This window comes from Mya arenaria, chromosome 2 (genome assembly GCF_026914265.1).
Source record: "Mya arenaria isolate MELC-2E11 chromosome 2, ASM2691426v1".
Classification (NCBI taxonomy): domain Eukaryota; kingdom Metazoa; phylum Mollusca; class Bivalvia; order Myida; family Myidae; genus Mya; species Mya arenaria.
This window is the reverse complement of record NC_069123.1, coordinates 45,903,123-45,916,138: the sequence shown is the minus strand read 5'-3', so window position 1 is coordinate 45,916,138 and position 13,016 is coordinate 45,903,123. Positions and strand designations below refer to the sequence as shown.

Here is a 13,016-nt window from a genome sequence, read left to right as displayed (position 1 = left end):
CAATCATGTGTCATATTTATTATTATTATTATTATTATTATTATTATTATTATTATTATTATTATTATTATTATTAATATTTTATTATTATTATTATTATTATTATTATTATTATTATTAATATTATTATATCTATATTATTATTATTATTATCACTATTATTTTATTTTTATTTATTTATATACTCAGTTTTGTCCTTTTGATGATATTTTGATGGCGCTATTTCTTTGGTAGCCACATAGCAGTGTTATAGATGATATTCAAATTTCAGTTTGTGCGTTTCTATGGTATCCTGATGCCAGTGTTCTGTGTTGCCGTGCTACTGATGTCCCTTGTACATCAGCTACGTACAGTTGCTACAGGTCAGTGCAGTTTTTGGCAGGATTTTTGTTATTTTGCATATAGAAATGTGTCCAATTCCCCATGTGTTAGAAGATATTGCAAAGAAACTTAGTGCTTCCACAATTTGACCTGCGGCAAAAAAGTTCATCTCTTATTAAACATAGTTAGGATAGCAGCTTGTTTGTGATGAAAGTATCATTAATTTTAAATGAAAATACAAACAAATATTCCTACATTTCTATGAATGCCAAATACTTATTATATACACTATTTTGTTTGCAGATGGTTATTGTCCCAGTGTTCTGAACTCCATCTGGCAGATTAAACCGTACTTTGTAGTTCCAGCCGTCCTGCTCATACAGTTCCTACTACAGTAAGTAAAAAACAGCAGAGAAGGCCTGTAAGACTGCTTATCCTACAACAGTAATTGACAAACAGCAGATAAGGCCTGTAGTCCTGCTCATCCTACTACACTAAGTAGCAAACAGCAGATATGGCCTGTAGTCCAGCTCATCCTATTGCAGTAAGTGACAAACAGCAGATAGGGCCTGTAGTCCAGCTCATCCTATTGCAGTAAGTGACAAACAGCAGATAAGGGCTGTAGTCCTGCTCATCCTACTACAATTAGTGACAAACAGCAGATAAGGGCTGTAGTCCAGCTCATCCTACTACAGTAAGTGACAAACAGCAGATAAGGCCTGTAGTCCAGCTCATCCTACTACACTAAGTGACAACCAGCAGATAAGGCCTGTAGTCCTGTATTCTACTTCAGTAAGGGACAAACAGTAGATAAGAGCTGTAGTCCTGCTCATCCTACTACACTAAGTGACAAACAGCAGATAAGGCATGTAGTCCTGTATTCTACTTCAGTAAGTGACAAACAGCAGATAAGGCCTGTAGTCCAGCTCATCCTACTACAATAAGTGACAAACAGCAGATAAGGCCTGTAGTCCAGCTCATCCTACTACAGTAAATGACAAACAGCAGATAAGGGCTATAGTCCTGCTCATCCTACTACACTTAGTGACAAATAGCAGATAAGAGCTGTAGTCCTGTTCATCCTACTACAGTAAGTGACAAACAGCAGAAAAGCATGCGGTCCTGCTCATCCTACATCTTACTACACTAAGTGACATACATCAGATAAGGCCTGTTGTCCTGCTCATCCTACTACACTAAGTGACAAACAGCAGATAAGGTCTGTAGTCCTGCTCATCCTACTACACTAAGTGACAAACAGCAGATAAGGCCTGTAGTCCTGCTCATCCTACTACAGTAAGTGACAAACAACAGATAAGGGCTGTAGTCCTACTCATCCTTCTACACTAAGTGACAAACAGCAGATAAGGGCTGTAGTCATGCTCATCCTTCTACACTAAGTGACAAACAGCAGATAAGGCCTGAAGTCCTGCTCATCCTACTATACTTAGTGACCAACAGCAGATAGGGCCTGTAGTCCTGCTCATCCTACTACAGTAAATGACAAACAGCAGATAAGGGCTGTAGTCCTGCTCATCCTTCTACAATAAGTGACAAACAGCAGATAAGGGCTGTAGTCCTGCTCATTCTACTACAATAAGTGACAAACAGCAGATAAGGCCTGAAGTCCTGCTCATCCTACTATACTTAGTGACCAACAGCAGATAGGGCCTGTAGTCCTGCTCATCCTACTACAGTAAATGACAAACAGCAGATAAGGGCTGTAGTCCTGCTCATCCTACTACACTAAGTGACAAACAGCAGATAAGGCCTGTAGTCCTGCTCATCCTACAACAGTAAGTGACAAACAACAGATAAGGGCTGTAGTCCTGCTCATCCTTCTACACTAAGTGACAAACAGCAGATAAGGGCTGTAGTCCTGCTCATTCTACTACAATAAGTGACAAACAGCAGATAAGGCCTGAAGTCCTGCTCATCCTACTATACTTAGTGACCAACAGCAGATAGGGCCTGTAGTCCTGCTCATCCTACTACAGTAAATGACAAACAGCAGATAAGGGCTGTAGTCCTGCTCATCCTAATACAGTAAATGACAAACAGCAGATAAGGGCTGTAGTCCTGTTCATCTTACTACACTAAGTGACAAACAGCAGATAAGGGCTGTAGTCCTGCTCATCCTTCTACACTAAGTGACAAACAGCAGGTAAGGCCTGTAATCCTGCTCATCCTACTACACCAAGTGACAAACAGCAAATAAGACCTGTAGTCCTGCTCATCCTACCACACCAAGTGACAAACAGTAGATAAGGCTTGTAGTCCTGCTCATCCTACTACACTAAGTGACAAACAGCAGATAAGGTCTGTAGTCCTGCTCATCCTACTACACTAAATGACAAACAGCAAATATGGCCTGTAGTCCTGCTCATCCTACTACAGTAAGTGACAAACAGCAGATAAGGTCTGTAGTTCTGCTCATCCTACTACAGTAAGTGACAAACAGCAGATAAGGGCTGTAGTCCTGCTCATTCTACTACAATAAGTGACAAACAGCAGATAAGGCCTGAAGTCCTGCTCATCCTACTACAGTAAGTGACAAACAGCAGATAAGGGCTGTAGTCCTCCTCATCCTTCTACACTAAGTGACAAACAGCAGATAAGGGCTGTAGTCCTGCTCATTCTACTACAATAAGTGACAAACAGCAGATAAGGCCTTAGTCCAGCTCATCCTACTACACTAAGTGACAAACAGCAGATATTGGCTGTAGTTTTTTTGGAGTGAAAGTGACAGGTGCTGTTTTTGGTAGGCAAATATAAACAAAGAAAGATATTAGAAGTTTTCAGGGTTAGAATTCTATTTTGGACTGCAACACCATAAGATTAAAAAACAAGTATTTATTTTGTTGCTAAAAATATTCACTTAGGATTTCCCTTGCTTAATCAAACTGACGAAGAGAACTGACAGTATTGATCGAATATTATCCAAAAAGTAAATAAAAATGATCAAAATAAATTATCAATGGGTGTTTAACATTGGCAATATATCAATTTTAATCGTTCTTTAAAATAAAACTTGTATATGTTATCCTATTTTCAGTCATAACACCTTTTTAAACCAATTGTTTTTTCATTTAATATGTTGTTTGGTTAATTTTGATATGTATACATATATAAGATATATGGGACTTGCAAAAATGTTGTTTCCAAACCATTATTCAGTATGGAAGTACACTTTCGATTATTTCCATTTTGAAGATTGATTATGGTTGTCCAATTGAATTAATTTTGATTATGAAATTTGTCCGATTATCCAACACGAGCTTTAGAAAGAAAGGTCATGGACAGGGTGAAACCAGATATACTAAGTTATCGTCCAAGCAATATTAATATTTGTTTGCATTCTTTAAGTTGCCTACAGTGTGTTTGGTATGTCACCACAATAAGTTACACTGTTATATAGAAACTGTTTGCTGGCTTAGTTTATTATTGCCTAAAAGAAATTGGTTTTCTTTAAATTTGAAGTTATTAAACTTGTTAATAAACCACAGGGTACATTAATATATTAAATTTTGAACTCAGGATGTTTACAGGACAATTCTTTCTCAGATGTTATGAAAGACTGACAATAGAGCTGTGATTTTGACCAGATATTGTGTTAGCCATGTGATTACCCGCTGATTTTCTACAATAATGCAACAGATTCCACTCAATCCCCTACTTTCCAAATTTGGATATTTTATTCAAATATTCAAATAAAATTCCAGTCCATTTACAATTTAAATGTGCCCTATCATTCACTGAGGAGCTCTTTAACCTAAACAAATAGCAATTTTACTGCAGCATAATAACAATGATAAATGTGTGTGTCCATATACGACGTTGATCTGCCTTTAATGAAGAAATGTGAAGGTATAAGGATTCACTTGTTTAAACATGAAATACAAATCTTAACACAGTGAGTTTTTTCTGAACAATTTGGTGCTAATGTTTGGCCCTATATATTTCCAATTTTAAATCATTGAAACAAACCATCAAAAAACATACATATATATATTCTTTTTATAAACATTTGGACATCTTCGTACATGCAATTCAATTAGACGTCTAATTAGAAATTTAAGCCCCCAAAAATGTTAATTTCTATTTCATTGAAATTTTGAAAGCATGTTGCAGTTTATTAACGTATGGCTTTTACCTTAAATGATATTAATTAGTAAGTGTACGTTTGTATCCATTTAAATGGCTATTATAGAATGCATGTTTTTATATTCTACCCAAGGTATTCACTTGTAATTGACACACAGATTTAAAGAGATTATCCCCAGCTGTGATGGGCCACCAGACAATGCTCTGTAGATCCAGTGCAAAAAAGATTGATATGGAATTTAATTAAACTTTATTTCTACAGCCTGGGTGTCTCTTTCAAGCAGTTTGCTACATGAATCTGCAGTACTTGGACACAGACATCCCTGGTTTGAAACATCTTAAAGTAATCTTTGATTGACTTGTTTATAGAGTGAAGTAACTCTTGGCAACTTGTATTGTTGCTTACAAGTGCACGATAAGCTGTCACGATCAAGTGGAGTAGCTCAACTAGATTATCAGGGGATACTAAATCGAATGATTTAACATGTAGTGGATGATAACAATCTTGATATATAAATGATACTATGTCAATGGAGGTGCCTCATAGCCTAGCACTGCTATTCTTTGTAAGAATGGATTGGGGGTATTCTTTAATCATTTCAAGTTGTATTGCAAGGCAGAAGAATCTAATGGCCATGTAAATGGTTGGCAATGTGTCATAAACTTATTTGATCTTTTTAATGAAATTCAGAAAAATTCGCTCATTGGTTCGACTGTGCATGAAACCATAAAGATTTTGTTATATAAGCAGCATGAAACTTGGTGCACATGTACCGGTGTAGAAGGCCCCATATGTGTGTGGTGCACATGACACATGTACCGGTGTAGAAGGACCCATATGTGTGTGGTGCACATGACACATGTACCGGTGTAGAAGGCCCCATATGTGTGTGGTGCACATGACACATGTACCGGTGTAGAAGGCCCATATGTGTGTGGTGCACATGACACATGTACCGGTGTAGAAGGCCCCATATGTGTGTGGTGCTTATGACACATGTACCGGTGTAGAAGGCCCCATATGTGTGTGGTGCACATGACACATGTACCGGTGTAGAAGGCCCCATATGTGTGTGGTGCACATGACACATGTACCGGTGTAGAAGGACCCATATGTGTGTGGTGCACATGACACATGTACCGGTGTAGAAGGACCCATATGTGTGTGGTGCACATGACACATGTACCGGTGTAGAAGGACCCATATGTGTGTGGTGCACATGACACATGTACCGGTGTAGAAGGACCCATATGTGTGTGGTGCACATGACACATGTACCGGTGTAGAAGGACCCATATGTGTGTGGTGCACATGACACATGTACCGGTATTTGATTAGAAGATCATACATGTGTTGTGCACATGACACATGTATTTGATCAGAAAGTCCCACATGTGTGGTTCTCATGACACATGTATTTGATTAGAAGGTCCCATATGTGTGGTGCACATGACACGCGTATTTGATTAGAAGGTCCCATATGTGTGGTGCACATGACACGTGTATTTGATAAGCAGGTCCCATATGTGTGTGGTGCACATGACACGTGTATTTGATTAGAAGGTCCCATATGTGTGGTGCACATGACACGTGTTTATGATTTGCATGTCCGATATGTGTGGTGCACATCACACATGTATTTGATTAGCAGGTTCCATATGTGTGGTGCACATGACACATTTATTTGAATAGCTGGTCCAAAATGTGTTTAGGTATGTCCCTGGGTTAACAGAGAAAAATGGACAAGTTTTAGCATCTGTCTGTAGTGCTCTTTTTTCAATTATCCTGAAGTCATGTCGCAAATAATGAAAAAGAAGAATGTTTACTGTTGTTTAAAATATTCTCATAAAAGACAATTGTTTCAGGCTGAAGGTGGTCGAGGGTACACTAGGCCCTCTTGGGGTTCCTGCACCAGACATACAGGGGCTCGACAGACAGGGCATCATGTTTAGGGGAGCACCAGTCCTGTTCTACATGACCGCTTCAGCAATCACCACTTTCCAGGCTGGAGTCATACAGATCATTATACAGTTCAAGAGCAGGCTACTTGGGCTCGTATTTGGATGGTGAGTGCTTGTATCAGGGTTTATCACTACTCTACAAATCATGTAAATGCTTTCAAGATATTATAAGTAAAACTGCGGTCGCTCGAACAGGCGGTTGTTTGTGAACTGGCGTTCCCTCGAGGTCGGAGCTTGGACTCGAACATTTTTCCTTCAATTTTTATATAAGATATACTGACCCTGCATCGAAACCTAAATAAGTCCAGGAGTCGAGCACAATAGCCAGTCCCAAATACACAAATCATGCACAAAACCTTATGGCTCCCTCGAGCTAATAATTTCACACTTTTTCCCGAACACGTGTTCCAAAATAAACAAACAATTGCTAGGTGTTAAAATTTTCTTAAGATATAACAATTGCAATGACAGTTGAAAGATAATTTGATCAGAAGTGAAAAATTGTTTATCAATGTTTACTCATGGCCGAGGATAATTGATCAGGGCAAACAGTTTGGCGAGACAGACAAGATGGGCCAATCCACAGTCTTTGATTTTGCCAAACTTAATTCTGACTACTGCCATAATATGTACTGTCATATTCAAATGTTGCTTGTTTGGAAAATGTGCCTTTGTAATAAATAAACATAGCTACACATTCATTTATCTTTTTTTTTCTTTTACATTTAGTACACAACAGCCTTTGAACATATGAGCGATTTCCACAACGTTACACATAATCGGTGTCGTAGTAAACAGTCGGTTTGACGACTTCAAACTTAAATTACACTGAAAGATATTTCATAACAGACTGTAAAAATGAAACTCGGGTTGTTCGAAACATTGGTTCCCTCGAGATTTCAGCTGTATGTACTTACATATTCTTGCTTCTCATTTCTTATGTTCTAATCTCTGTATATGTTATTCATGTGTTTGCAAATATACTAAAAATACTTACTTCTATAGCAAGTAAACAAGCATATTGTTATTGTTCCACCATCTTGTATGACTGAAAGTAAAAGTTAATGAAAATACGAATATTTATCTTTTGACATCCCAGATTTCAATGCAGATGGTGGCACATGTGAGTTAAGTTTGTGTTCACCAACCCAGTGGAGTGATGTCCATCTTGGTACTCTCACTCCAAAACCATATTCTTGCTTTTATGAGAATAATAACTGGTCTCAAAATCCTTTTAAAATAAGTGAGTTTATTTTAATCTGGCCCCAGTTTCTTGAAAAAAGATGATCATACTGAACTGGTCTGTTATTTTATGTAGCAAAAAAATATTTACTTAAAATTTATTTTACAAAGTAATAAAAATAATTTAAAAAAATGTAATAAGTAAAGAAGTGATTTACTCTAAAAGTCTTAGTCTTAAAATTCTTCAGAATAAGAATATTTCACAAGCTATACCAAAACTAGGTGAGTGTGCTTATTTTGATTCTGTTATGTTATAAAGGACTTAAGCTGATTTGAGAAATTGGGACCTGTCCTAAAACATGATGTAGATAAATGTATTGAGCATGTATTTATATTAAATGTCTCCATTGTTGTGTTGCAGGTTACCAGTCAGTGTCACCTCCCTGCTGGACAAAGTCTTGTTGTTAATCTGTATAGCAGCCGTGGGCCTGGCTATAACTGTCTCCGGTGCACTTGCCATATTCATTTGTTATGTTGTTGCATTTATACAGGTAATTCTTGTTTAAGAACAGTTATTCACAAGCAAATTTCTAGTCATATGTAAGTCAAATATTAAGGCTTCATTTATTGTATTAAAAACTGCTTGCAGAGTCTGGGTGTCATATTTTTTAGTCCATTGATTGCCTTTTTATTAGCCCTTTTCCAATCAATGTATCTTTTATATTTCAATTATTTTCCAGAATATTATTTAGTATAGTTCTGGTGAAGATTTTATCACATTTGCTATTCACTCTGTATCATTGCCATCCGCAGCTGCTGCGTCTGTGCTACAGTGAGCGCCAGTCATCTGACCCGAGTGTTCGGTCCCGCTACCACTTCCAGCAGACGCTTTTCATGCTGTGGTTATGGCTTCTTATGCTCAACGCTCCGCCTCTTGTCGTCTTCGGCAAGGCTACCTTGTATGTATACTTGTATTTTTTATACTCTTCATTTTGTTGTTACAAATTCTTCTTTGTACATGCATTTGGATGCTTAAGAATGTTTTAAATCATATTTAAAAGACATGCTTATGATACTCTATGTCACAAAAGATGCCAAGACTGCATTTACTTTGATATTCTTTACTAAGATAATTATCTTCACTACCAGCAAATTATTTGGATAAAATATTCAATATACATGGATATGTGTATATGATATGTATATGGTGATCATAAGTACTTTATAAGTAAACTTTGGTACACACAAGATGACACATTACTTGTAAAAGAAAATAATTTCATCATTTGTTTCCCTATTCCCACAGGGCGAGTGGTTCTGTGTCGCTATTCCAGCGTGACCCGAGCGGGCTTGTGGGGTCAGCAGCGGCCATCATCTTCCTCTCTATCATCAGCACAAATACACCACAAAATGCAAGGTAAGGGCAGGGGAGTAAGTAATACACACATATCTGTTTTGATCATAGCTACACAAACATGATTCCTTCCAATACATATATTTTTATACATCTGTTTTAAAAATCCAAGTGTGATCACCCATGGAGGGAAGGCATGTTTGCTCTTTCATGTGGTCATTTTTCGTCCTTGGTGACCATGATGTTAAACAGCTTATTTTCTCTGATTGGTTTGGAAAGAAACCCAATCATTTCAGAAACTCATAATTTATCACCATTTTTTGTCAAAATTTGACCAAACTGACCTTCTCCGCTCCCTTACTTGATAATTGTTCACCCGATCATCAATAAACTTGGTTACAGTGATAATTTGCATAAAAGCTCAGATGAGAGCAATAAACAGCCATTTGCTTGAGTAATTTCTGAGCTAAGGCAATTGATAAGTCATAGTATTTGACATAAATAATTTTCTTGAATTTCAATAATCAAGCAGGATTGATTTAGTCACTCATGAGTTGTGGCCCTTTATAAAAATTTGACCAAATTGATTTTGCTCATTCTCTTACTCTACCACATTATATCTGATCCTTTCTGAACTTGATTAAATGTTTATGGACATAAGATCTTGGACAACTTTGATTACCGGTACCAGCCTGAATACTTATGTAAACATCTTAAGAAACAAGTCTTTATTTTCCCTTTTATCCATACCAATATTATTTTGCTCTTCTGTAAAACTGTTTGATACTGCTTAAATTCATGCCTTTGAATAATTTGTATTTGCTATAAGCATGTTTATATGTTTATGCAATAATCTGAGTTGAGTTGAGTTGACTTATACAACTTTTGTGTTGTGGGTCCACAACTTTTATTGTCCAAATTTTACCAAATGGACCTCTTCTTTCCTTCCTAACTTGACCTTTTTTAATCTGATCCATAAGCCATATCTCTAATAAATTGGATGTTTTTCTTTGAATTTTCTGTAATAAATTCCCATGTACTGATGGCTCCTTGGACAATTGTATATTGCTTCATCTTGCTGAGCTCTTGTTATTAAGTATGATAACGACAAAAAAGTAAGTATTTGGAGCATAATGCCTCTTAAACTGATTGGTCATGAATGAAATCCTGTAGTATTGAAAGGCATAACAATGTAAAATGAATAAGCTTGAAACATTATGAACAGAACTTGTTTTCTTTGACCAAAATAGTCCTGAAATATGGTATCGGCTTAGTGGGGTTATTATTAACAATGTTTCATTTGCTGTTTTTCAGGTCCCTATCTCGTGGTGTATCCTATGTTATCCACATACTGGTTATCGGTATGGTGACATTCAGTATGGTGGTCCTCTACCGGATAACCTACACTGTGCTGGCAGCCCTAGGAGTGCTGGCTGCCACACAGGTGTACGGCGCCCTGACCGCCCGGCAGGCTCCAAGGCCCAAAACAGAGTAGACTTCAGATGCTGAGAGAGTTAGCACCAGATTAAAAATTGAGGGAACAATGACATTGAGAGATGTACGGAAATTTATAGGAGCAATTAGATTGCCTGTGTTTTAAGGTAGAACAAAGAGGATATGTAAATATATGTTGTACAGTTGAACACCGTTAATCTGAAATCACAGGGATCTAAAAAGGTATTTCGGAATAGTGATATTTCGGATTAACAATTTTCAGAAAATAACACCGTTCACAAATTAAAGATGATGTGAAATACTAAGTCGTGAACATTGCAATGTCAGTTTCATGTTTCCAATAGGATACATTTGGTTTTAGTGATCTTTGGTATACAAAAATATTTGTTGATTTATTGTTCAATAAATGACAAATAATTTGTTATTTTACTTCTTTATTAAAACAACATAAACATTTAAAACAAAATGACAGCATACGTATGCATTCGAAACATAGCACGGATTGTTCGCTGGCGGGTCGAGTAAGCAATGCGGCAATCGAATCTGATGAGACAGACATTTTCGAACGATATTCAGGTTGTGTTAACCAGCAATTATTTACACAGTACATCACCTCAATGAATCGCTCATTTTCTGACATTGATGTTTGTAACATACGCGTGCTCAATGTCTTTCTTTAACAAGAGCTAATTGTGCTCCATTGTCACCTCAAGCTGATGCCCAAGTGCATTCGAAGTATGGTGTGAAAAACTATGACATGATCAAGTTTGAAATAAAAGTTGATAAATAAGTCTGAAAAACCAAATCGGGACCGTAATTTTTACTTTGGAATAGTGATTATTTCGGTCTACCGATTTTGGATTAAGGATTAAATATTTAGTTAAACAAGAACAAGAAGGAGTAAAATGTGGACCGAAAAATTATTTCGAAATAGCGATTATTTCAGATAAACGGTGTTAGGAATAGTGGTGTTCAACTGTTTTTACATATTAAGAAGATCACATCCATTTCTACAGGAGTAATACCACTGATCTTGTGAAATGTGTAAATTGACTATTCATAGTAGGTTAAGTGACATATTCCTGCAAGTTTTTAAAGTTAACACTGCCCTTAAGAATGTATTTGTACACTGAACTTGAAAAATAGCAAAGTTCGTTTGAAATGTTTCTTGATTTGTATTGAAAATCCCATACCTAGTTATATATATATAACCTAGTTCTCTGATAACTCCTTAAAGGCCTAGTTTAAGCCAATTAGCAGGAGATGCACAGCATGCCAAACATTCCTTAAACTAGGCCTTTAATAATCTATTTTGATGCCTGCTGACCTCATATAATTTTGATATCATTTAAAAGGTGTTTGCATGCTGGTTACTAAAATATAAATAAATTATGTATATTTGCTCTTTATTTCAATTGAAGTTAGAAGTAAATGACATACTTGTGCAGCCCTTAAAGGCCAAAAAAAAACTTTTTTATATTATTTTTAGTCAATGTTTTACAATATTCAATTTCTTCAGTCAAAACCCTTTCAATACAAATAATATCCAATAATTTATGATCAGCAGGCATCCAAAATTATATGAATTAGTGGGCCTGATTCCTCAATGTCACATTTAGTATGTGTATGTGGTACAGGTATATAATAATTAAGACAAATTATTTCTGTGTTTTAACTAACCAGGGTTTTTACTTTTTGATGTGAGGTATTCATACATATCCATGGTTCGATACCATTACCATGTACATTTGTATTTCCTTGTATGCCCATATTACTTTACTTCTGTGTAAATGAAAACTAGGAATTGAATGTTTTTTTTACCTTGATTATTGAGCATTGGTTAATAACAAGAATGTATGTGTTTGTATATTAAAGTCATATGTATATATCTGAATTTAAAGTGTTGTTTTCCTGAATTTATTTTTGGTGCATTTGATAATTATGTAACTAACTGCTGTACAGTGTTAATACCAGCTAGCCCTGGCTTATACCAGCTTAACCTGGCTAATATCTGCTCGCCATTGCTAATAACAGCTAGCACTGGCTAATATCATCTAGCACTAGCCATTAACTGCTAGAAGGGTTAATATCTGGTAGACCTGGCTTATGCCAGCTAGCCCTGGATGATAACTGCTAGTCCTTAATAATATGTACTAGTAGGGCATATATCAGCAATCCCATGTTAATACTAGCTAGTTCAGCCAAATATAAGCTCGCCCTTGGTGACATCTGCTAGCATGGATAGTATCTGATGTCCTTACTAATACCGGCAACAGCTAGTCCTGGCTAATATCAGCTTGCACTGAATAATATCAGCTAGCCTTGGCTAATATCTGCTCACAGGGCTTATAATATTCTGATAGCCCTGGCTAATATTTGCTAGTCGTGGCTTATATCTGCTATCCCTGGCTAATATCTGCTAGCAGGGCTAATAGCTGAAAGCCCTGGCTAATATCTGCTAGTTCTGGCTTATATCTGCTATCCCTGGCTAATATCTGCTAGAAGGACTAATATCTTATAGCCCTGGCTAATATCTGCTAGCAGGGCTAATATCTGCTAGAAGGACTAATATCTTGTAGCCCTGGCTAATATCTGCTAGCAGGGCTAATATCTTCAGGGATGATATTTGAACAAAAAT

The 13,016-nt window shown here is 36.7% G+C and overlaps 1 protein-coding gene across 1 annotated transcript in view; it reads left to right on the top strand.

Moving 5' to 3' along the window:
* The window catches only part of LOC128220328 (GPI inositol-deacylase-like), a 34,500-nt gene extending 23,703 nt beyond the window's left edge, over positions 1-10,797 (top strand). The window contains exons 16-22 of the mRNA XM_052928692.1: positions 272-362; positions 625-715; positions 6,292-6,492; positions 7,991-8,120; positions 8,383-8,528; positions 8,876-8,986; positions 10,238-10,797. Of these exons, the coding sequence (XP_052784652.1) occupies positions 272-362; positions 625-715; positions 6,292-6,492; positions 7,991-8,120; positions 8,383-8,528; positions 8,876-8,986; positions 10,238-10,418 (951 nt within the window). The 3' untranslated portion in view covers positions 10,419-10,797. The remainder of the gene's footprint in view (positions 1-271; positions 363-624; positions 716-6,291; positions 6,493-7,990; positions 8,121-8,382; positions 8,529-8,875; positions 8,987-10,237) is intronic.
* The last annotated feature ends 2,219 nt before the right edge of the window (positions 10,798-13,016 follow it).